Source organism: Arabidopsis lyrata (assembly GCF_000004255.2).
Source record: "Arabidopsis lyrata subsp. lyrata unplaced genomic scaffold ARALYscaffold_6, whole genome shotgun sequence".
Classification (NCBI taxonomy): domain Eukaryota; kingdom Viridiplantae; phylum Streptophyta; class Magnoliopsida; order Brassicales; family Brassicaceae; genus Arabidopsis; species Arabidopsis lyrata.
The window spans coordinates 3,740,301-3,761,784 of NW_003302550.1; the positions used below are offsets into that span (position 1 = coordinate 3,740,301).

General features: G+C 35.9%; 4 protein-coding genes across 5 annotated transcripts; 3 read left to right on the forward strand and 1 right to left on the reverse strand.

Annotated features, from left to right (window-relative positions):
* The first annotated feature begins 79 nt into the window (after positions 1–79).
* LOC9307440 (outer envelope protein 64, mitochondrial) lies at positions 80–3,949 on the forward strand. The gene is made up of 13 exons (XM_021023011.1): positions 80–533; positions 715–867; positions 959–1,083; positions 1,175–1,300; positions 1,508–1,690; positions 1,774–1,918; positions 2,108–2,276; positions 2,444–2,581; positions 2,690–2,890; positions 3,005–3,132; positions 3,211–3,262; positions 3,512–3,581; positions 3,689–3,949. Exons 1-13 carry the CDS (start codon positions 292–294, stop codon positions 3,763–3,765), a joined length of 1,809 nt encoding a protein of 602 aa, XP_020878670.1. The 5' UTR covers positions 80–291; the 3' UTR covers positions 3,766–3,949.
* Positions 3,950–3,968: 19 nt separating this feature from the next.
* LOC9307441 (2-hydroxy-6-oxo-2,4-heptadienoate hydrolase) lies at positions 3,969–5,496 on the forward strand. The gene is made up of 4 exons (XM_002871325.2): positions 3,969–4,811; positions 4,903–4,995; positions 5,086–5,153; positions 5,226–5,496. The coding sequence occupies exons 1-4, from the start codon at positions 4,155–4,157 to the stop codon at positions 5,341–5,343; spliced, it is 936 nt and encodes a 311-aa protein (XP_002871371.1). The 5' UTR covers positions 3,969–4,154; the 3' UTR covers positions 5,344–5,496.
* Positions 5,497–10,546: 5,050 nt separating this feature from the next.
* On the forward strand, positions 10,547–11,831 carry LOC9307442 (protein EXORDIUM-like 4). The gene has a single exon (XM_002871326.2). The coding sequence runs from the start codon at positions 10,609–10,611 to the stop codon at positions 11,590–11,592; it is 984 nt and encodes a 327-aa protein (XP_002871372.2). The 5' UTR covers positions 10,547–10,608; the 3' UTR covers positions 11,593–11,831.
* Positions 11,832–19,537: 7,706 nt separating this feature from the next.
* On the reverse strand, positions 19,538–21,423 carry LOC9307443. Of its 2 annotated transcripts, XM_021022925.1 has the most exons (4): positions 21,390–21,417; positions 21,108–21,199; positions 20,391–21,037; positions 19,538–20,272 (listed from the first exon to the last, which is right to left on the reverse strand). In XM_021022925.1, exons 3-4 carry the CDS (start codon positions 20,957–20,959, stop codon positions 19,645–19,647), a joined length of 1,197 nt encoding a protein of 398 aa, XP_020878584.1. In that variant the 5' UTR covers positions 20,960–21,037; positions 21,108–21,199; positions 21,390–21,417; the 3' UTR covers positions 19,538–19,644. The 2 variants fall into 2 exon arrangements, with proteins under 2 accessions (XP_020878584.1, XP_020878583.1); XM_021022924.1 differs by having other exon boundaries at positions 21,108–21,423.
* Positions 21,424–21,484: the final 61 nt, after the last annotated feature.

Below are 21,484 nucleotides of genomic sequence, written 5' to 3' on the forward strand. Positions count from 1 at the left end.
CCCATTTTTCTTAACTCACTATTTTTTATTTTCTTTATCAATTTCGTAAGACGATTATTAATCAATCAAAAAAGAAGATTCGCCTTGGGCAGACGGACTCGAGTTCACGGCTCACCAAGTCATAACTCGTAATTAAAAAAAGGTTAAAACACACCGCGCACGATAGCATATGTGCTTGCTTCTTCCAAATACTCTCTCTCTCTCTCTCTCTTTTTCTTTCCCCTTTCCTCTCTTAAACCCTCCTAAAACCCTTGTCTCTCTCTTTCTCGTTCCTTCTCGTGAGATCGCGTTATGTCGAATACGCTTACTTTGATTCAAAGCAATGCCTCGAATCCCAAGGTTTGGGTGGTGATCGGCGTGACGGTGGCTGGGATTGTGATTCTGGCGGAGACCCGGAAGCGGCGGATTAAAGCCCTTAGAGAAGAAGACTTTGGTGCTTTCTTAGATCGTTTTGAGCTTCTTCCATTCCCTCCGCCGCCTCCTCCTGCAGCTAAACAATCTCTCTCTGCTCTTACCTTCTCCATATCCGACGCGTATGTATCTCTCTCTCTCTCTCAATAATCAAAACTTTATTTTCAGTTTCGAAAGATCGAATCATATAATGATCTATCTTAAAAAGTTTAAAACTTTTGTGGTTCAATTGAAATTTTGACTTACTTAGACGAAGTCGTGTGCAATGAATGAAGAAATTTATTATTTTGGGGTATTTGACAGGTTCGATGTTAAGGATTATATCACAGGATTTGGTAGTCCACAATGGAAGAAGACTCACGAGGCTGCTGAGAAAACTGCTGTGGTTGTCACAACTCTCTTGAAAAATGGAGCTACTTGTGTTGGCAAGACTATCATGGATGAGCTGGGTTTTGGGTATCTCTCCATTCCCTATCATTCTTCATATGAAATGACTTTTCGGTAGTTGGTTTGAAAAAAGTTTGGGTTTTGAATGTGAACTTTACAGGATTATTGGAGAAAACAAGCACTATGGCACTCCTATTAATCCATTGATGCCATCTAATGTTCCTGGAGGATGTTCCAGTGGCTCAGCAGTTTCTGTTGGGGCTGAACTCGTTGACTTTTCACTTGGTATTGTTAATCTCTTCCTTTTCTCTTGGTAATGTGTTTTCTTGGTCTACGTATGGTTCTTTGTGCTTATCAAAATATGCTTGATTTGCAGGGATTGATACCACTGGCGGTGTTAGAATCCCAGCAGCCTTTTGTGGTATTCTCGGTTTTCGACCATCTCAGGGGACTGTTTCTTCTGTTGGAGTTTTGCCCAATTCTCAGAGCCTAGAGACTGTTGGTACATTACATTCCCTTCCCTTTATTAAACAATGTTTAGCAAATTATTACTTTCATCGATTGAAAGTTTTTAGTGTTTTTATATTGAATCATACAGAGAATCCTTGTACTTGTCAAATCCCTTTCCTCTTTTTTGGTGATTGCAATGGTAAATGTTACTCTAGGTGTTTGCCTTCCTTATTATTGAATTCTTTGATTTGTTCTGTAGGATGGTTTGCCAGTGACCCATCCGTTTTGTGTCAAGTCGGACATGCCTTGCTAAACCTGAGTGCAGTAGCACATAGAAGGCAAAGATCTTTAATCTTTGCTGATGATTTGTTCGAGCTCTCTGACATTCCTAAGCAAAAGTCGGTGCACGTTGTCAGAAAGGCAATCGAAAATCTATCTGGCTGTAAGTTTGTATCTGTATTCCTTCCTTCTCTTTGCCCTTCTCCAGATTCATATCTTATGTCTCTTGACCACTGGCTCATGCAGACCAGACTCCAAAACATGTTAACGTTGGCCAATATGTCGCTTCAAATGTACCAAGTCTTGCGGAATTCTGTGAGCAATCTGGAAAATCCCAAAATTCTGCATCAACTTTGAAGGCTCTTTCATCTGTGATGTTGGCAATACAAAGGTATTTAAAAAGCTCACACTTTTTGAACTTCTTGAAATTTTCACTGCATCAATACTATTTTCTCTCTATTTACTTTTCAACGGGTGCAATAAAAGATTGTTGTTATTCTCTCTTTGATGGAGATAACTATTTTCATCTTAAATTGTATTTATGCATTTACTGAAATAAAAAGGTTTTTCTTTTAACCAGGCATGAGTTCAAAACAAATCATGAAGAATGGTCGCAAACATGCAAATCGTTTCTAGGGCCAAGATTTTCCAATGATGTTGTTACAGCTCTGAAGAGCAGAAACGAGAGCATTAAATCACTCTACAGAGTGAAAACTGAGATGCGGGCCACAATTCAAAGCCTTCTAAAGGTAAACTTCGACTTTTGGAAATTTAAAATTTTTCAAAGCCACTCTGAGGACATTTTGCCACCGAAAGACAGAAATTTGAAGAGGTTGTATTATTCAATTTCATTTTTGCGGCTTCTTTGTAGTTCTATGGTATTGTGATTAACTATAGATCGGTATCTTATTACTAGGAAGATGGAATTCTGGTAATCCCCACAGTCGCTGATCCCCCTCCAAAGCTTAACACAAAGAACAAGAACTCTTTGAATGAGTTTCTTGATCGAACTTACGCACTCTCCAGCATTGCTAGCATGTCTGGATGTTGTCAGGTATATCTCCATCTCCTCTTTCTCTTTCAATGGTTGGAGGACATTCTTGTTGCCTTTTTATTACTCTTCAGTCTGTAGTCATGACACAAATATATACATATTCTACAGGTTACAATTCCTTTAGGGCAACATGGTGATCGTCCAATATCCGTGTCGTTTCTTACTTACTATGGAGGTGATAAGTTCCTTCTCGATACAATCCTCGATGTATATGCATCCCTTCAAGACCAAGCCAAACTTGCATCCAACTTAGCTCCAGTGTCTGACACCAATGGTAATATGGAGGCTTCTGAAGTTATGAAGGAAAAGGTAAAACTATCTCTTTGAGTTTGACAGCTAGTCTATTTGGTTCTGATCCATATGGTATTTGAGGTGGAATGATTTATTTTGGAAGAAAGTTACAGTGGATAAATGTAATTCCAGGGCAATGCTGCATACAAGGGGCGACAATGGAATAAAGCAGTAAACTTTTATACTGAAGCTATAAAATTAAATGGAGCAAATGCTACTTACTTTTGCAATAGAGCTGCAGCTTTCTTGGAACTTGGCTGGTAATTGTTCTCCTCATATCTTTCATTCTGATCTGAAGATAATTTATTATGCTTTTCTGATCTGAGAATTGTTTATAGCTTCCAACAAGCCGAACAAGATTGTACAGAGGCCATGTTGATCGATAAGAAGGTGAAAACTTGATTACCGTCCTTATTTCTCCATCCTGCATAGTTAGTTTTGTTACATTGAGTTTTCACATGGTTTTGTGTATAAGTAAACCACTTGAGCTGGATCAAAACTATTAAGTTGTTATTTTTGGATTTGGTCTTAGGTTCAGTTTCATTATCACTCAATCACTCAAACTATACACAAGAACTTATTATTCATAGACTTGAAAGAAATTGGAAGCTTTGATTCTAATAGTTATTGTTTCTACAGAATGTGAAGGCATATTTGAGACGAGGGACTGCCAGAGAATCACTTGTCCGGTACAAAGAAGCTGCTGCAGGTATGATTAAACTACTCTGAGATTGTAATTTATTGTCAAAATCTTATTAGAAAGTACTCTCTCCGGTACGGTATTGGAGCGTAATATATGGTTTATCATCTCTGCAGATTTCAGGCACGCATTGGTCCTTGAACCACAGAACAAGACAGCGAAGGCTGCTGAAAAGCGACTCCGAAACTCATGAGCTAAAAGGATTATTAATCGATTTCTTGTTCACCAATCTCTCTTTTACTTATCTAAAACCCTAAAAAGGAAAGGTTTTGATCCTTGGGTTCCAAGAGATTAATAATATAGTGGTTTTGTGACGTGTGTACAGATTGGGATGAAACCTTTCACCTCTAATTACTTTGATCGGGTCTTTTCAGCTTCTTTGTTTTCTTAACGGTCCTTTACGTAATTACAAATATCACAAAGTCCAATACTGTAATTTCGTAAATTACACGGACGGTCCAAAAAAGTCACGTTTATAATCAATTCTCGACAAATAACTGAATTCTGTTTTTGTTTTTTTCCTCTTCTTCATCGTCACGCCTCCTTATCTTCTTCTCTGTATCATTTTGGAATTATTCAAAAATGTTTGATCATCTGAAACTGTTGCGATGCTTCAGCTTCACGGCGTCGCGAGATTGGTTATTCCGGCAATCATTCGCAAACGCCGGTCTACGTTCCGTAACAACAGATCTGTCCCACGGCAATTCAATCGCATCAACAGCTATGCATTGTTGGATCCCAAAATCCCCAAATCGATCTAAACCTAATCTCCTGCTCGTCCACGGATTCGGAGCCAACGCAATGTGGCAATACGGAGAACATCTCCGAGCTTTCACCGGCCGATTCAACGTCTACGTTCCCGATCTCCTCTTCTTCGGATTATCATCCACATCGGAACCAAACCGATCCGAATCATTCCAAGCTCGGTGTCTAATGAGGTTAATGGAAGCGCACGGAGTCCAGAGGATGAACATCGTCGGGATTAGTTACGGTGGATTCGTTGGGTATAGTTTAGCGGCACAATTTCCGGAGAAAGTAGAGAAGCTTGTGCTATGCTGCGCCGGGGTTTGCTTGGAGGAAAAAGATATGGAGGATGGATTGTTTAAGGTACCGAATCTAGAAGAAGCTACAGGAATTTTGATTCCTCAGACGCCGGAGAAGCTTAAGGAACTAATAAGATTCTCTTTCGTTAAGCCAATCAAAGGTGTTCCTTCGTTTTTCCTCTGGGATTTTATCGATGTAAGTATTTTTGTTTCTTTCTAAATAATGTCTTTGTTAGTTTGTTGATAAATATTGCATCTTTGAGAAATTTGTTGAAAATCATGTGAAGGTAATGTGTACGGAGTTTGTAGAGGAGAAGAGGGATTTGATAAAATCAATACTCAAAGATCGGAGACTTTCAGATCTTCCTAGGATCAAACAGGTAGGTGCAAAACTTTATTTGGTTTTTAGATTTGTGTAAATTTTGCACTTCCTATAACATTTGTGTGTGTCTTTTTATTGGTTGAATTAGAAATCGTTGATCATATGGGGAGAAGAAGATCAAATATTTCCACTGGAACTAGGTTACAGATTAAAAAGGTAAACAACATGAGATTATTCTTTTTCTTCTGTGAAGCAACAATTTATGTTAATAAATGAATGGTGAAACAGACATATAGGAGAGAGTGCAGAGATAGTGGTGATCAAGAACGCAGGACATGCTGTGAATTTGGAGAAGTCCAAGGAATTTGTCAAGCATTTGAAATCTTTTCTCATTGACTCTTTCTGAAATTTTTACATTTTTTTCTATATTTGGAGAAATAATAACCAATTTTTTTACATTATTTTTCAGAACATGATCTTTCTTTCTTGTTTAAAAGCTTAAAACATTAACGTCTACTAGGGAATTTATGTTAGATGACAAACACGATTATATTATCCACGACAGACTTTGCTGATCCATAACAGTACAACTTGATAAACTGAAATAAGGCCAATGTACACAATGCGGAGCTTATACAATCAGCTACAAAAAAAAAATCCAACAAGGCAATAACAATTAAAAGGCCTATTTTAGCTGGCCTTTGTTTTTGATTGGTGGGCTTTGAGGAATGAATTTAGAATACTGAAAAGAAACAAAATTGGTTTGATTTTAAATATAAATATACACACACAAATCTATACTTCATGGTCCGATTTTATGTGGCTCCCCTATCGACTATCTATCGTCTAATTTTGTTGTACAATGTGAAGGTCGAATGTATATTGGGAAGATTCCAATAATATGGACTTCCGATACATGACAAGATAACTGGGACCGATCTATGTATAAGAGAGATTGGTTTGTCAACATGAGAAACTGGTCGGTCGGTCGGTCGGCGGCAATATAAGGCTAACATATACACCTCGCAATATTTTATTGATTAGTTAAGGCAAACTTATCCTAAACTTATAATGATTGAATCATTAGGAATTTTTTTTGTTAAAAGAAGAGATGTATTTTACTAATTAATGTTGTGACTTAATTAGCTCATCTACTTGGTGGCACTTCTATATGAGCAGTGGATTACGCCTTTTATTATCATTTTTTTTTTTGGCTCATGCATTAGTGAAATTATGTAACTAAGAACATATATAGGGTTTAGTTGAAAGTGGTATATAGATATTGGCTGCTTCTGCGGACTAATAATTATTGAAGCGTTTGATAAAATTGCCGGCACACGTCGAATGTAGACAAATACTTGGTGACGTTTTACATTAATGGTCAAAGGACAACAAAATTCAATTCAAGATACTGACCCTTTCGGCCTTACCTATATATTTTGTTGATTATATGCAGTACTAGACGACCACATGTTAGTCTCGACCCATTTATTTGCAAAAGCAACAAATGATAAAATCGTAAATTTATTTATTTATTACATGATTTCAATTCTGCATAGCATGTTAGTTTACATGATATCACGTTACTTGTTTACAGTTTATTATCGCGTGATTTTTGCAAATTATACCCCCATATATATAACCATCTAACAAAATGAATTTTTAATTTGTATAGAACTTACTAATAATTTAGTTGGACTTACATTGCTTTCGCTAGTCTTTTTCAGCATCTCTAGTCAATATAAAAGTTTAATTATTGTAGCTGTTGAACCAACGTCGTTATCATTTTACATGGTGGTAGACTGGTAGTTGTCATATAATTGGGCATTGCTCTTAAACTATAGGATATTAATTAAAAACACACTTTATATATGTTAAGATTTTTTTATCCTTAATTCAGACAAATCTAATTGCCAAAAAAATGAACTTTTATTTTTTGAATTTAATGTTAAATTATATTCAAAAGAAAAATAAACGTTTCTACAACTCAATGCGATGCAATTCAAAACATTTTTGAAACTTTGAAAAGAAAAACTGAGTCTTCTCTATAGCCTTGACGCAAACCAGCGTAGATGCCACTTGTGGCTTCTCCCCCTCCGATTGTACTCAACCGGTTTCGTACATTTTTATCGATCAACTTGACAAGTATTCCCGTTAAAAAATGAACTTTTAACGGGAAACATATTATCGAAAACCTTTCCACGCAATTTTGAAACCACTGAATTCAATCATGCTTTTGTTTTTTTGTTTCGTACGTATATATATGCTCTAACTTTTACATTCTTTGACCAAGAATAAAAAAGTTTAGGGGAAAAAGGAGAAAGACGATGGTAGAAGTGGGCATGCATGCAACGTTTTGCCCATAATACTGTTACGTTTACCATCAAAGTCAAAAGTTAAGATATGGAGGGGGAATGGGTGCATGTTTTAGCATTTTATACGACTTCGCTAGCTAACTTTAATTGACTTCGCCGACATATATATACATCATATTATATTATATATATGGTCCCGTTTCATAATTTCATATCTTTTCATCAAGTAGTTATATATACAATCATATATTAATTGTTAAGCATATACTGTATATATAATACACTTATGATGGATCGGTATAATAGCTAAATTTTATAAAAAGGCATTTGAAAAATAGATTTTGTTTACCCGATTATCTCAAACATTAGACATTGTTTGGTTATTTTATTTACGCGAGTCTTCATATTGCGTAGAAATTAGAGTAACGTTATCTTTTGGTTTCTGTTTTTGTTTTTGTTTTTAAATAAGTCCACTGTTCTTCATGAATTTTATTTTCGTACGCTTCCAATTACATAGCAACTACAGTTAATGGGTACGGTTAGTAGGTTAGGTATATGTAGCTTCCGATTGATTTTTGTTTTCTCCATTCTTTAGGTTGGGTCATATATGAACACAGTACACATATAATTTGCTCGTGCATTATGCATAATTGATCCGTTTCACGTATAATTTGTCGCTTTCACGAGACACCATCAAAACATAAATGTGTCACATTTCATGCCAGCGAAGCGTTGCATGGCGTTGATATTATCTCATATTTTCGCCTCCTTTTGAATAATTTTTAGCCCTACGAATCACATTGGCAACTACATATACCTATCCTGACGCACGCTCACACCAAATACACATTAATTGTTATGACGATGAAATTATTTAGTTTTCATATATAAGCCGATCAATTGACAATTGTATTAGTTTATGTTAATAATATCACTCTATTAGTTAGGGATATAATATTAATTACGATGACCAAAACATTTAGCATAGTGAATTGTGTTAGCGATCATCTAGATTAAATTTGGCATATAGATATAGTCCATGATTCCATGCTATAAAAAAAGCTGTGGTTCAAGAAATTATAATGATAAGATTTTATTATATTAAATAAAAGTTAAAACTAATGAGAACTGATAATATGAAAGAAAACTTGACAGAAATTAGTTTACCCAAAAATGTGATTATGACATATAGGAAAATCTCTACCAAGTTATTCAAAATTAAATGATATGATTGTCATCTGACATTATATATTTATTTGTATCAGAAGTAACATTTGTTATCTAATACTATTTACATAAAATAAATCTAACTATTAAATTCACGTCTTGTATTAAAGTTTTGTTCTTTAATACTGACAAGATTCTGTAGTTACAAATATGAAAAATAATTTATTTTTTTTTGGTAACTGCAGTTGTTTCTCTTAATAATATGTTTTTGTTTTCCTTTTAACAAAAAAAATTATGTTTTTGTTTTCTTACTTTGTCAAAAATCATTGTACGGCAAAATTGTATTTTTGTAAAAAAACTGGCCTCTGTAATAGATATTTTAGTAGATTTTTGTTTCTGCGACTGAAATTCACGTGTTAAATACAAAGGCAGGGCTAAGGTAAGAAGACTGAGTTCTGACAAGGTGACGTAAAATAGGCGTATTTTCAATTTTAATAAACGTACAGGTGGTGGATCTACGAGACTCATCTTCCTCGTATGTCGTGCCTTGACGTAAGTAAATCCATCGGCTCTACTTTTTTTTTTACCTCAAATTAAACTTTTAAAAGTTCTACTACAAAGACTACAAGTCTACAACTATCAATTACCTTTTTAGTTAACAATTAACACCGTAATCATAGTTATTTTGTCATTAAACTTACAAAACAAACTGTAGAATGGAACTTATTGATTCAAATAAAACTTTTTTTCAGAAAAGTAAAAAATTTACCTTTTCTGCTTACTGTGTTATTGACGAAATATTTGGAAATTGCCAAATCACTATCTTAGCAAGTTGTTTTATCGTCCGCTTAATTCGTAGGTTCACATCATACAATACTGGTTGTGGACTTGTGGTCTCATCAAATAAGTATAGAATTATTTTTTTTGGCGAAACCCACTTAATATTTTTATTGTTTGGAAATTGAGCCCGCATCCTTCGATGTCCATGAATATAGAACAGTCACAACGTTCTAGAATTTAGAACAAATAAAGTATAGTGAAAATATTTAAAAAAATAAAAGCGAATAAAGATAGAATTTTCAAAAATTTAAAAAGGGAAAGGCTAAAGAAACAGAAAAAGAGTGGACCACGCATATGTAAGGCAATAATTGACGTAGGAAAGGGCTTGGTTCGTACGCTTTACCCTAGCTATACTGACCATTGCTCAATCACTTTGTACTTGATTGTAGATCTCTATATACATACATTTTTTTCGCCCATACATTATATTTATACATACATACATAGTTCAATTGTTATTGAAATACGTAAGGATTTGGTCTCTAGTCCCTACAGAAACCAAGTGCTTGTATCACCATTATGCCGGTTTGCTAAAAACAATAGATTTTGAATAGCTGGAAGCAGCATTTAAATAGCATGGTTTATTACGATATTAGTGTAGTTAGTGTATACCGGTTTAGATGTCTAGTTGCAACTAATCTTATATCGAATGATAAACTAAAATATCTAACGTTTAATTGCATTATACTCCGTATATATAAAACCAAGACATGTAGCCTAGCTAGCTAGTAGCTTTTTTGTTAGTGCATGCCATTTCTATTTTTAATTATCCAAATTCTGATTTCACTTTCTGCAATGATATTAATTGCAAATAAGAGAAATACTAACACTATACGGTAATTTTCTTTTAGGAGCCAAAATAAAACACCAAGAAAACCATATGAGCCAATGTATCTATTTTTTTAATGGGCATTTTGGTTGAGTCGGTCATCTTAAACTCCCATGTTTTTGTCCATGATGATAAAATGTAACAGTAAGTTAGTGCATTAAAAAACGTTTAGAATGCGCACTGTCCTTAAACATTCATAGCCACATTGTTTTTCTTCCTTTTTCCTTTTTTTTTAAAAAAATGGATTTTATTACTAGGATAACCCTTATATTTATTGAATTGCATCTTTCAATAACTTCAGACGTAAACTGTTCAACGTAAATAGTATAAACTTTTATCCGGACATGCACGGAAGTGTTTATCCCTGTCGCATACATTTCAAAATTTTAAATTTTAAAAACTTGATAATTATTTAATACACGTTTATGGAAACTACCACGTCACCCTAATGAAAACCTTCCTACAGGCTGTCCAAAACCTTGCCTAACCAATTAAATATATCCACGTGGCATACGTTGACATGTACGCTCTTTGCATTTTACAGCTGTTGCCCGTTCAAAAGCTCCGGTATATAAATAAGCTCACAATGGTTTCACAAACTCATATTCGAAAACAGAACAAAACCTCTCTGCTCTATCTCTCTCTATATACTCCCAAAATGGCCTATAATTACCGTTTTGCCATTCTTCTCGTTCTCCTCTCCGCCACCGTCGGCTTCTCCTCCGCCGCGTTGGTCCAGAAGAAGCCTCCGGTGCTTACCTTGAAAGGAAACATCACTCTCAATCTCATTTGGTACGGAAAATTCACCCCAATCCAACGGTCCGTAATCGTCGATTTCATCCGCTCTATCAGTTCCGTCGCTGCCGCAAAAGGTCCCACCGTCGCGTCGTGGTGGAAAACTACGGAGAAGTACAAACAAGGTGTCTCAACTCTTGTCGTCGGTAAACAGCTCCTCCTTGAGAACTACCCTCTCGGAAAATCCCTAAAGAGCCCTTACCTTCGTACTCTATCAAGCAAACTTAACGGCGGTGGTGCTCGGTCAATAACCGTCGTTTTAACGGCGAAAGACGTCGCCGTCGAGGGACTCTGTATGAACCGGTGCGGGACTCACGGGTCAAAGTCACGTTCCGTTAACAGTGGAGCTTACGTGTGGGTCGGAAACTCTGAAACGCAGTGTCCTGGTTACTGCGCGTGGCCGTTTCATCAGCCTATCTACGGACCTCAGACCCCGCCGTTAGTCGCGCCTAACGGTGACGTCGGAGTTGACGGAATGATTATAAACCTCGCGACTCTTCTTGTTAACACCGTTACGAATCCGTCTCAAGAAGCTGTTTCGGCTTGTACCGGGATATTCGGTTCGGGTGCTTACCCGGGTTACGCGGGTCGGGTTCTTGTAGACAAGACAAGTGGAGCAAGTTACAACGCTTTGGGTCTCGCCGGTAGAAAATATCTTTTGCCGGCGTTGTGGGATCCGCAGACTTCGACGTGTAAGACTTTGGTTTGATTTTTAGACGGTCGTGAACGAGACACGTGGCAAGAATGGATGGTGATTGCGAGTTTAAAAGCTTGTTGTAGTCAAAGAAAGTTGTAGATATATCTATCGCGTCTGGTTCGGGGTTTGGGGAAAGGGATTGTGTTTGTTTTGTCATTTTGTTATGCCCTGTAAATTCGATCTTTGGAAATATGTGAAATATAGATTCATATATCTATTTTAATAAAAACGATTTGTAGTTTCCCCTATAATCTTATAACGTTATATAGTAGTATTAAGAACTTGTTTTAACCAATGGAATCAAACTTTTTAGATAAACGGAAGATGGAAATGATGGATTAAGATATAAATTATGTTGTGTTGATACTTTGATACGGTTAAAAAAGAAAAAGTTAAGAGAGAATGAATAATCTAAAGGAAGGTGGAGAATAAAGGCGATGTTGGGACTTGGGGGATAAAGAAAGAGAACGTACACAAATACACAATCACTTTTTCACTTTTAGCTTATAGGTTTTGGCGTATTGCTTACTAAACAGTAAAAGTATTTCTTGTGGGATTCAAAAAAATAATTTTTATTTTTATTATCCAGTTTCCTACCAATCTCACCTTTTTAGTAACTTGGAGTTAAATTGTCCCATAAATTCTTAAATATGAGCAGTGGGTTGGTTGGTGTTGAGTGCTTCGAGCAGGCTTGTCGAATCAATGGACTCTAGTGACGATAGTGAAAGCAGTAAGCTATCAATGAAGTCGCTCCAATAACAAACAACTTGTTAAATGTTTTATTGGAGATTACACAATTTACACCTACAACTATTTTTATTCATTCAATAAGTGCCCCATTCTTTAAGAGTTGGTAACACTGAACCCCATAAAAATCATTTTGGACTCCAATTTTCACATCCATAAATTTCCATATCAAGTCATATCCCCATGTTTTATGTCAAATCTGTTTCACTCCCTTTCACTTCACTTCAAAACATTTTCCAATTCTTAGCCCATTTTATAAATTTATTAACAATGCCCTCACATCAGATCCCTAAACTCAAATGCTAAAGATTTTTTTTTCCCTGATTTCTTTTATTTTAATGGTTGACTAGACACTATACTTTATTTTTCTGATCAAATATGAAATGTTTACTTTTTAATATAAGAGCATGATTATCAAGGGTGTATTAAAAATGTTTTTTTAGGAATATTAAAGTAAGAAATTTAAAAATGGCTCTTAAAAATGGTTCTTAAGTGTGTATTTGTTTCTTAGGTAAGCAATTCACCTTAGCTTTAAAGCTTATTTGAGAATTAATTTTAATCATTTAATTGCTAAGATCATCCTAAGAAAATCGTAAGATCCTCTTGTTAATCATGGTCTAAGATGCAAATCCAACTCAAGGTGAGTCTTTAATTCTTTATGTAACGACACAAGAATGCTAGGTTGCAACTGATAGCTAGTAAATAACAAAAATCTCAACAAAAAGATTGTAATGTTTTCTAAGCTTCAAGATTGAATCTAGAGAGATTAAAGGCTTCCTTAGAGTTTTGAAATTATAACATAAAAGTTATCAGCCACATGATAATTGATAGCAATTTCTCCATATAATCGAGAGACTGGATAGTAATAACTAGATTGAGATTTTACACAAAGAAGGCAAACGATACGGAATGGCGAATGTATATAAGAAAAGAAACAAGTACCGATCTTTGACCTCTGTCTAAGCCCAGTTAGCTTTTTGCTCCCTAAGCCCAGTCAAGGCCTCACAATTACCAACCCAAATATTCAACGGCTTATACAAAACCCAACATACTTAATGCTTAACAAATTTCAATTCGACCACTCCAAAAAATATGAAAGTATTACAAAAGTCAAAAAAGAAATATCAACAATATCAAGCGTCAACAATAGACGCTACACGCGAAGAATATTACGAGTAATATATAATTTGTGTGGAGCCCACCGTCACTATGCATGCATAGTAATTTACTTTTTTCTGCCTATATAAACGAACGAATTCGTTCGTTGTAAATCACAATTCATACTTCAACAATAAGAAGTTATAAGAAATCTCTCTCCTCCTCTCATCTCTTTATTTTCAGTATCCCGATCCTTCTGCGGGTATAAATTCTTTCTCCATTAAATATATTTATATACACCATAAAATAAAGTAATTATTATAACACGTTATCAGCACGATCACTCTATGATCGCTGAAAAAAAAAATACGGTATTATACCGGGCAGTATGTCGCCTCGTTAAAAGAAAAAATATGAGAAAAAAAAAAAGGAGAAAAGAAAATTATATAAATAAATAAAAGAAACTATATGGTTGGCTGAGCCACCTGAAATTACTTCATGCACCATAATTAATTATTTTCTGTTAATGGTTGGCTGAGCCACCTGAAATTTTATTCACTGCTTTAAATATTTATTTCTGCTACCGGTCGGCTGAGCCGCCTTAATTTTATGCACTGCTTTAAATATTTATTTCTGTTGCCGGTCGGCTGAGCCGCCTTAATTTTATGCACTGCTTTAAATATTTATTTCTGCTATCGGTCGGCTGAGCCGCCACATATATATTTACTGTTTCTATGTGGATAATTCGTCACCATAATATCACTGTGAATTATTTGTTTATATTATGGTTTATTCACCTGTATAAATATTTTTATCTGAATCGATAATTTTTGTTTGATTGATCTCTAATTTTTCAGATTAATTTTTGTTTAAATCTTTTTCGCCAACGGTCTCAAAGAAAAATTTCAAAATTTTTTTCAAAAATTTCAAATCTTTCCAACGGCTAGGAATAGTATTTTTCAATCTATAAATACACTTATTTTCTCATTCATTTCATCAAAACAAAAATTTTTCATCTCTCTAAAAACTCTCTCCGAAAAAAAGAAGAAGAATTTTGAAGTTTTGAAGTTTTGAAGAATGTTTCGATTATTCTTAATATTTGTTTTTGGAATCATTATTATGTGTATTTATAATCTTTGCGTTGTAGATTTTACTCCGCAAGAATTTCGTTTGAACATTAGTTTATTTGTTTGTACGCTTTTTCTTTTTGTAATCGCTTGCATTATTAATGTAAACGGTTTATTTTAAATATGTTTTAAAATAAATTAAATAAAGATTTCTAATAATATTCCATGTTTTTATTTTAGAAAACAAATGGCAAATATTGAGAAGCTTAAGTTTTCGGCTCTGCACATCACTTTGGCCAATTATATATTTTTTGAATTGCCAACGTCGAATTACATTTACAATCTCTTGGCTTAATAAAAACCGTAAAAGAGAATAATATTTCGACGGTTCAAGAAAGGGAAAAATTGGTGATCTTTATTTTAAGACACCTTGATGAAAGTATGATATGTGATTATGCACACATATAAGATCCCAGAGAGATCTAGGAATCCCTAAAGGCTCGATTTGATAATCGAAAGGCAATAAATCTCCCACTTGCTTGGGATGAATGGCAAAGTCTAAAGTTTAAAGACTTTGATAAAGTGATGGATTATAATTCCGCTATGATGGAAATTGTGGTTAAACTAAAATATTATGGTGATATTATCACTGATTCTCAGATGCTTGAGAAAACGTATACCACGTTTCATGAAAACCACATTACCCAGCAAAAACTGTATATGTCATACGGGTATACCGAATTTTCGGATTTATTTGTGGCACTCCTAATAGCGGAAAAGATTAATGAGACCGCTCATGCGGTTAACTAAAGAGCTTATATTGAGACTGCTGAAATAGTCTCTAGTTATGCCATATATATAATATTATGCTTTTGTTATTTTGAAAAATAATGTTGTTTTAACAACAATTTAATATATAATTATTGTGTGTTTTCTTTTCATGAATAAAATTTACTTTCTTTTTATTGATGCTTATCTTAATCACAGAAATGGATGAAACAATCTCCAAGGAAATGGCTCAAGAAATTTGCATACCAGATAGTGGGACAACACACACTATTCTAAAGGACAAAAGATATTTCTCTAACTTAAAACCGACAAACATGATTGTCAATACAATATCAGGTCCTGTAGACGTGATTGAAGGAACTGGTATGGCCAACTTTATGTTGCCTAATGGAACCAAGTTTTCCATAAAAAATGCCTTGTATTCTCCAAAATCTAAAAGGAATTTGTTGAGTTTCAAAGACATATACCTTCAAGGATATGATACTCAGTCTGCAACTGAGAATGAAAAGAAGTATATGTACATAACTTCTGATAAATCGGGAAAAAGGCTTATATTGGAAAAATTTCCAAAACTTCCTTCAGGATTGCATTATACTCATATAAGTGCAATCGAATCGCATCTAGTGATTAAAAGAAATCCAGAAGATTTCACATTATGGCATGATCGCCTAGGTCATCCAGGCACCTCGATGATGCGAAAAATCATAGAGAGCTCACATGGACACCCATTGAAAATCCAGGAGATATATCATGGGAATAAAAAGACATGTGCCGCATGTTCTCTTGGAAAACTTATCATAAGGCCATCGCCAGCCAAAATTGATAAAGAATCACCAAAATTCCTTGAACGAATTCAAGGAGATATTTGTGGACCAATACATCCACCATGTGGACCATTCCACTATTTCATGGTATTAATTGACGCATCCAGCAGATGGTCACATGTTTGTCTATTATCATCTCGAAATATTGCATTTGCGAGATTTCTAACTCAAATAATCAAACTGAGGGCTCAGTTTTCTGATTACCCTATTAAAAGAGTTAGACTAGACAACGCTGGTGAATTCACATCCCAAGCATTTAATGATTATTGTATGGTAACAGGAATTGAAGTTGAACATCCTGTAGCTCATGTTCATACACAAAATGGCTTGGCGGAATCATTAATTAAACGTCTGCAATTGATTGCAAGACCATTGATCATGAGATCAAAACTTCCAACCTCTGTATGGGGACATGCCATTTTGCATGCAGAAGCACTCATTCGGATAAGACCAAGTGCATACCATAAATACTCCCACTACAGTTAGCATTTGGTCGAGAACCAAATATATCCCATCTAAGAATTTTTGGTTGTGCAGTGTATGTGCCTATAGCACCACCACAACGTACAAAGATGGGACCACAAAGAAGGTTGGGAATATATATTGGCTGTGATTCTCCATCAATTATAAGATACCTAGAACCGCAGACTAGTGATGTCTTTACGGCACGATTTGCCGATTGTCACTTTGATGAGAAAGTATTCCCGGTTCTAGGGGAAGAAAATAAGCAAGTAGGAAAAGAAATCAAATGGTGTGTACCATCCCTGTTACACCTTGATCCTCCTACAAAACAGTCAGAAATAGAAGTTCGACGAATTGTGCATTTGTAAAGTATAGCAAATCAACTTCCCGATGCTTTTGCAGATACCAAAACGGTAACTAAATCATATATACCAGCTGCAAATGTCCCTGCTCGAATTGAAATTCCACAAGAAAGTGGAAAAGCAGATGATACACGTGAGTCTAAAACACGCTTGAAACGTGGTAGACCAGTTGGTGCTAAGGATAAAAATCCTAGAAAACGAAAGGAAGTTGAAAAGCATGATATTCCCAAAATAGCAGAAAACATTTTGGAAGAAACAAATCATGAGTCTAATGACAATGATGAGCATCATGAGCCTGAAGGAAATCATGAGATTTCTATCAACTATATCCATAATGGAAAGATCTGGGATCGAAATAAAATGGATGAAGTTGATGACGTTTTCTCATACCTTTTGTCAAAGGAAATTGATGAGGAAAACGAGGATCCAGAACCAAAGTCGGTATATGAATGTCAAAAGAGACATGACTGGATAAAATGGAAAGATGCAATACAAGTCGAACTTGATTCGCTCAATAAGCGAAATGTATTCGGACCTATCGTAGTCACACCTGAAGATGTGAGACCGGTTGGATACAAGTGGGTTTTCGTTAGAAAACGAAATGAGGAAAATGAGATTACGAGATACAAGGCTCGTCTTGTAGCTCAAGGATTTTCTCAAAGACCCGGGATTGATTATGAGGAAACATATTCCCCCGTTATGGATGCAATAACGTTTAGATTCTTGATGAGTCTAGCGGCTGATAAAAATTTAGAAATGCGTCTCATGGATGTTGTTACAGCATATTTGTATGGATCATTAGATACAGATATCTATATGAGAGTTCCCGACGGGTTTAATATGCCAGAAGCATTGAAATCTAAACCCAAAGAGTTATGTGCAATAAAGTTGCAAAGATCATTATATGGGTTAAAGCAATCTGGGCGAATGTGGTATAATCGTCTCAGTGAACATTTAACGAAAGAAGGATACGTGAACGATCCTATATGCCCATGTGTTTTCATCAAGAAAACAAAATCCGGATTTGTGATAATCGCGGTATATGTTGATGATCTAAATATAATTGGGACTCAAGATGAAATACAGAAAGCAACAAACTATTTAAAAGGGGAATTCGAGATGAAAGATCTCGGACAAACAAAGTTTTGTCTTGGCCTACAAATTGAACATTCCCAAAAGGGTATATTTGTGCACCAATCCACGTATACTAAAAGAGTGCTAAAACGATTCAACATGGATAAGGCAACTCCTCTTAGTACTCCTATGGTCGTTAGATCACTTAACGTTGAGAGTGATCCATTTCGACCGCATAAGGAGAATGAAGAGATACTCGGTCCTGAAGTACCGTATCTAAGTGCAATTGGAGCCCTTATGTATCTTGCAAATTGCACTCGACCTGATATATCATTTTCAGTCAATCTTTTGGCTAGATTTAGTTCATCCCCTACACGAAGACATTGGAACGGAATTAAACATGTCTTTCGTTATCTTCAAGGGACTATTGATTTAGGGTTATTTTATCCTAAAAATATAAATGGTCAAATGATTGGTTTTGCAGATGCAGGATATTTATCAGATCCACACAAAGCTCGATCCCAAACAGGATACGTATTCACGATTGGAGGTACTGCTATATCATGGCGTTCTCAGAAGCAGACACTTGTAGCTACTTCTTCAAATCATGCTGAAATCATCGCACTCCATGAAGCGAGTAGAGAATGCGTATGGCTACGATCAATAAGTCGACACATTCAAACGAGTAGTGGAATTCGTCTGAATACGGAGCCAACTATCTTGTATGAAGACAATGCTGCATGTGTTGCTCAGACAAAGGAAGGATATATCAAAAGCGATAGAACCAAACATATCCCTCCGAAGTTCTTTTCATACACCCAAGAGCTCGTGAAGAATAAAGACATTGAAGTAAGATATGTCCGATCATCCGAGAATTCTGCGGATCTCTTCACGAAATCATTACCCACCTCTATATTCAGGAAACATGTTCATAACATTGGAATGCGTCGTCAACAAGACTTGTAAGTTTTGATCCTGATCATTCGAGGGGGAGCTTGCGCGGTTGCACTCTTTTTACCTACTATGGTTTTTCCCACCGGGTTTTCCTAGAAAGGTTTTTAACGAGACAACAGAAGATATTACGCAAGAGACATAGTGACACTGGCCTCCAAGGGGGAGTATTACAAAAGTCAAAAAAGAAATATCAACAATATCAAGCGTCAACAATAGACGCTACACGCGAAGAATATTACGAGTAATATATAATTTGTGTGGAGCCCACCGTCACTATGCATGCATAGTAATTTACTTTTTTCTGCCTATATAAACGAACGAATTCGTTCGTTGTAAATCACAATTCATACTTCAACAATAAGAAGTTATAAGAAATCTCTCTCCTCCTCTCATCTCTTTATTTTCAGTATCCCGATCCTTCTGCGGGTATAAATTCTTTCTCCATTATTTATATTTATATACACCATAAAATAAAGTAATTATTATAACAGAAAGCAAATTTTGCAAACCGTCAAATTAAGCGAAAAATTAAATTTAGTTTAAAGTAAAACATTTTGTATAATCAAAAAATTTGTGAAAATATTAAACTTTTAAAACATAATTTAAGTATTAAATTTATAATACGGAAAAACATGTTAAACTTATAATAACGAACTACGGACCAAAAGAACGGAAACAAGTGGTAACCTAATACTGTTTTGCTTCTTCTTCGTCTTCTTCTCCCAAAATAGGAAACAGGTCAGAAAGAATCTCTTCCCTCCTCACTTTACGAGTCCATAGTACTTCCTCTTTTTCTCTGTCAAAAAGAAACTGCCACATGTCCAAAATGTTAGACTTCATCGCTTCCCTCGCAAACCCATTCGCCTCTGAAACATCCTTGGCACACCTCAACTTGTCCTCAACCTTATTAAGCGCTTCTTCGATACGAGACGTAAACTCTCGGCCATCTGTACAGCTTCCATCATCTACTTCGAGAATAGAGATAAGGCGGTGCATCTCTCTGAATCCAGCATCCAAATCCTCCCAAGTCGTCTTGACCAATTCCCATTGGACCGACTTGCCACCAATATGATACTCTCCATTCTTTGGTTTGATATATCTTGAATAGACATGATGAATAACACGAAGCAGCCTTTCCCCTGCGGGATGACCAACTTTATTGGTCCTTTTTAATTCTCTCCATAACTTCGAGCAGAACTGAAACACACTACGAATTTCATCACTCAGCAAGAACATCGACTCGGCAACATATAGCGAGAGCTCAACTCCTAGTTGCACAACCTCCTCTCTAAGCTTCTGCTTTGCAAATTCATCCCTGCCAAACCAACAAAAACAAAAAAGAAGTCAAATACGAAGATGACTTTGTGAATTATCTGAGTCATGAGTTGAGGAAAACTCCCAAAGGGGCCACGTAAATACTACTGAATACTTACCCTAGAATGTAAGGATAAGTAACGGGTAGTGTCGGTATCTCGCCATGGCAGGAATGGCCCGAAATAGGCTGAAACAGGTCGCTAAGAATCCTACTCCTCGCCACTTCGGGAGTTGATTCGCCAGCTTCTTCGTCAAAGAGAGACTTCCACAGGTCAGAAACGTTAGACGCTACTGTCTCCCTCTCAAAACCATTAAGCTCTGAAACATCTTTTGCGGACATCAATTTATCCTCTAGCTCCTTCAGCACTTGTTGCTTGTATTTTGCAATAGCAGAAGACAACAGCCGATCATCGAAAGAGCAATCTTTCTTCCTGAGAATCAAAACAAGGCGACTCAGAATGATGATCCCGTCTGTGAAGTCCTTCCAAGTGGTCCTGACCAGTTCCCATTGGACCGAGTTACCACCATCGCGACAAGCTCTGTTCTTGGGTTTGATATCCTTTGAGTAGACATAGTGAACAACACGAAGCAGCCTTTCTGACACAGGATTAGAGGGAGGTAACGTATACTTGAAGAGCTTAAAGCAGAACCACAACATGGTATGAATGTCATCACACAGCAAGAACATGGATATAGCTAGAGAGACAGAGAGATCAACTCCTAGTTGTACAACCTCCTCTCTAATGTGCTCTTTCCAGAGGGCGTCCTACAAAATAAAACAACAAGTCAGTGTTCAAGCTAATTAAGTAAACTCGGGACAAAGTAACATCACTGACCCTGTATCGTCTGGATAATATTTGTACGATCCCGGCAATGGACGGATACGACGTGGAAGACAACCTGTCGGTTTGGGTTCCATCTCTGAAGCCTTTCCAATAATCAAAAAACATCCAAATTTAAAATCAAATCCAAATAACAAAATTATTGCCAGAACCATACATAGGAAACGCGATTGATGGAAATCAAAACGAAGAAACCATGCAACTAGAACGTATCTATCATCATCAAAACAAAGACGATAACAACAATTAAGAATTCTAAATCAAATGCAAAATTACCCTAGATGAGACGAGGACGGTGATAAACTATATCGTAAGTTCGTAACTATATATCATTAGCCATTGTTTATCATCTTTGAGCTAATGGGCCAATT

Bases quoted from the DNA above. Each gene is read 5' to 3' on its own strand.
- LOC9307441 (XM_002871325.2), top strand. From the start codon at position 4,155: ATGTTTGATCATCTGAAACTGTTGCGATGCTTCAGCTTCACGGCGTCG. The intron at 4,812-4,902 runs GTAAGTATTTTT...AATCATGTGAAG, and splicing joins TCCTCTGGGATTTTATCGAT to GTAATGTGTACGGAGTTTGT. The intron at 5,154-5,225 runs GTAAACAACATG...ATGGTGAAACAG, and splicing joins CTAGGTTACAGATTAAAAAG to ACATATAGGAGAGAGTGCAG.
- LOC9307443 (XM_021022924.1), bottom strand. From the start codon at position 21,221: ATGTTTTTTGATTATTGGAAAGGCTTCAGAGATGGAACCCAAACCGAC. The intron at 21,038-21,107 runs GTCAGTGATGTT...TTTATTTTGTAG, and splicing joins TATTATCCAGACGATACAGG to GACGCCCTCTGGAAAGAGCA. The intron at 20,273-20,390 runs GTAAGTATTCAG...TTGGTTTGGCAG, and splicing joins ACTTATCCTTACATTCTAGG to GGATGAATTTGCAAAGCAGA.
- LOC9307442 (XM_002871326.2), top strand. From the start codon at position 10,609: ATGTACGCTCTTTGCATTTTACAGCTGTTGCCCGTTCAAAAGCTCCGG.
- LOC9307440 (XM_021023011.1), top strand. From the start codon at position 292: ATGTCGAATACGCTTACTTTGATTCAAAGCAATGCCTCGAATCCCAAG. The intron at 534-714 runs GTATGTATCTCT...GGTATTTGACAG, and splicing joins ACCTTCTCCATATCCGACGC to GTTCGATGTTAAGGATTATA. The intron at 3,263-3,511 runs GTGAAAACTTGA...TTGTTTCTACAG, and splicing joins CCATGTTGATCGATAAGAAG to AATGTGAAGGCATATTTGAG.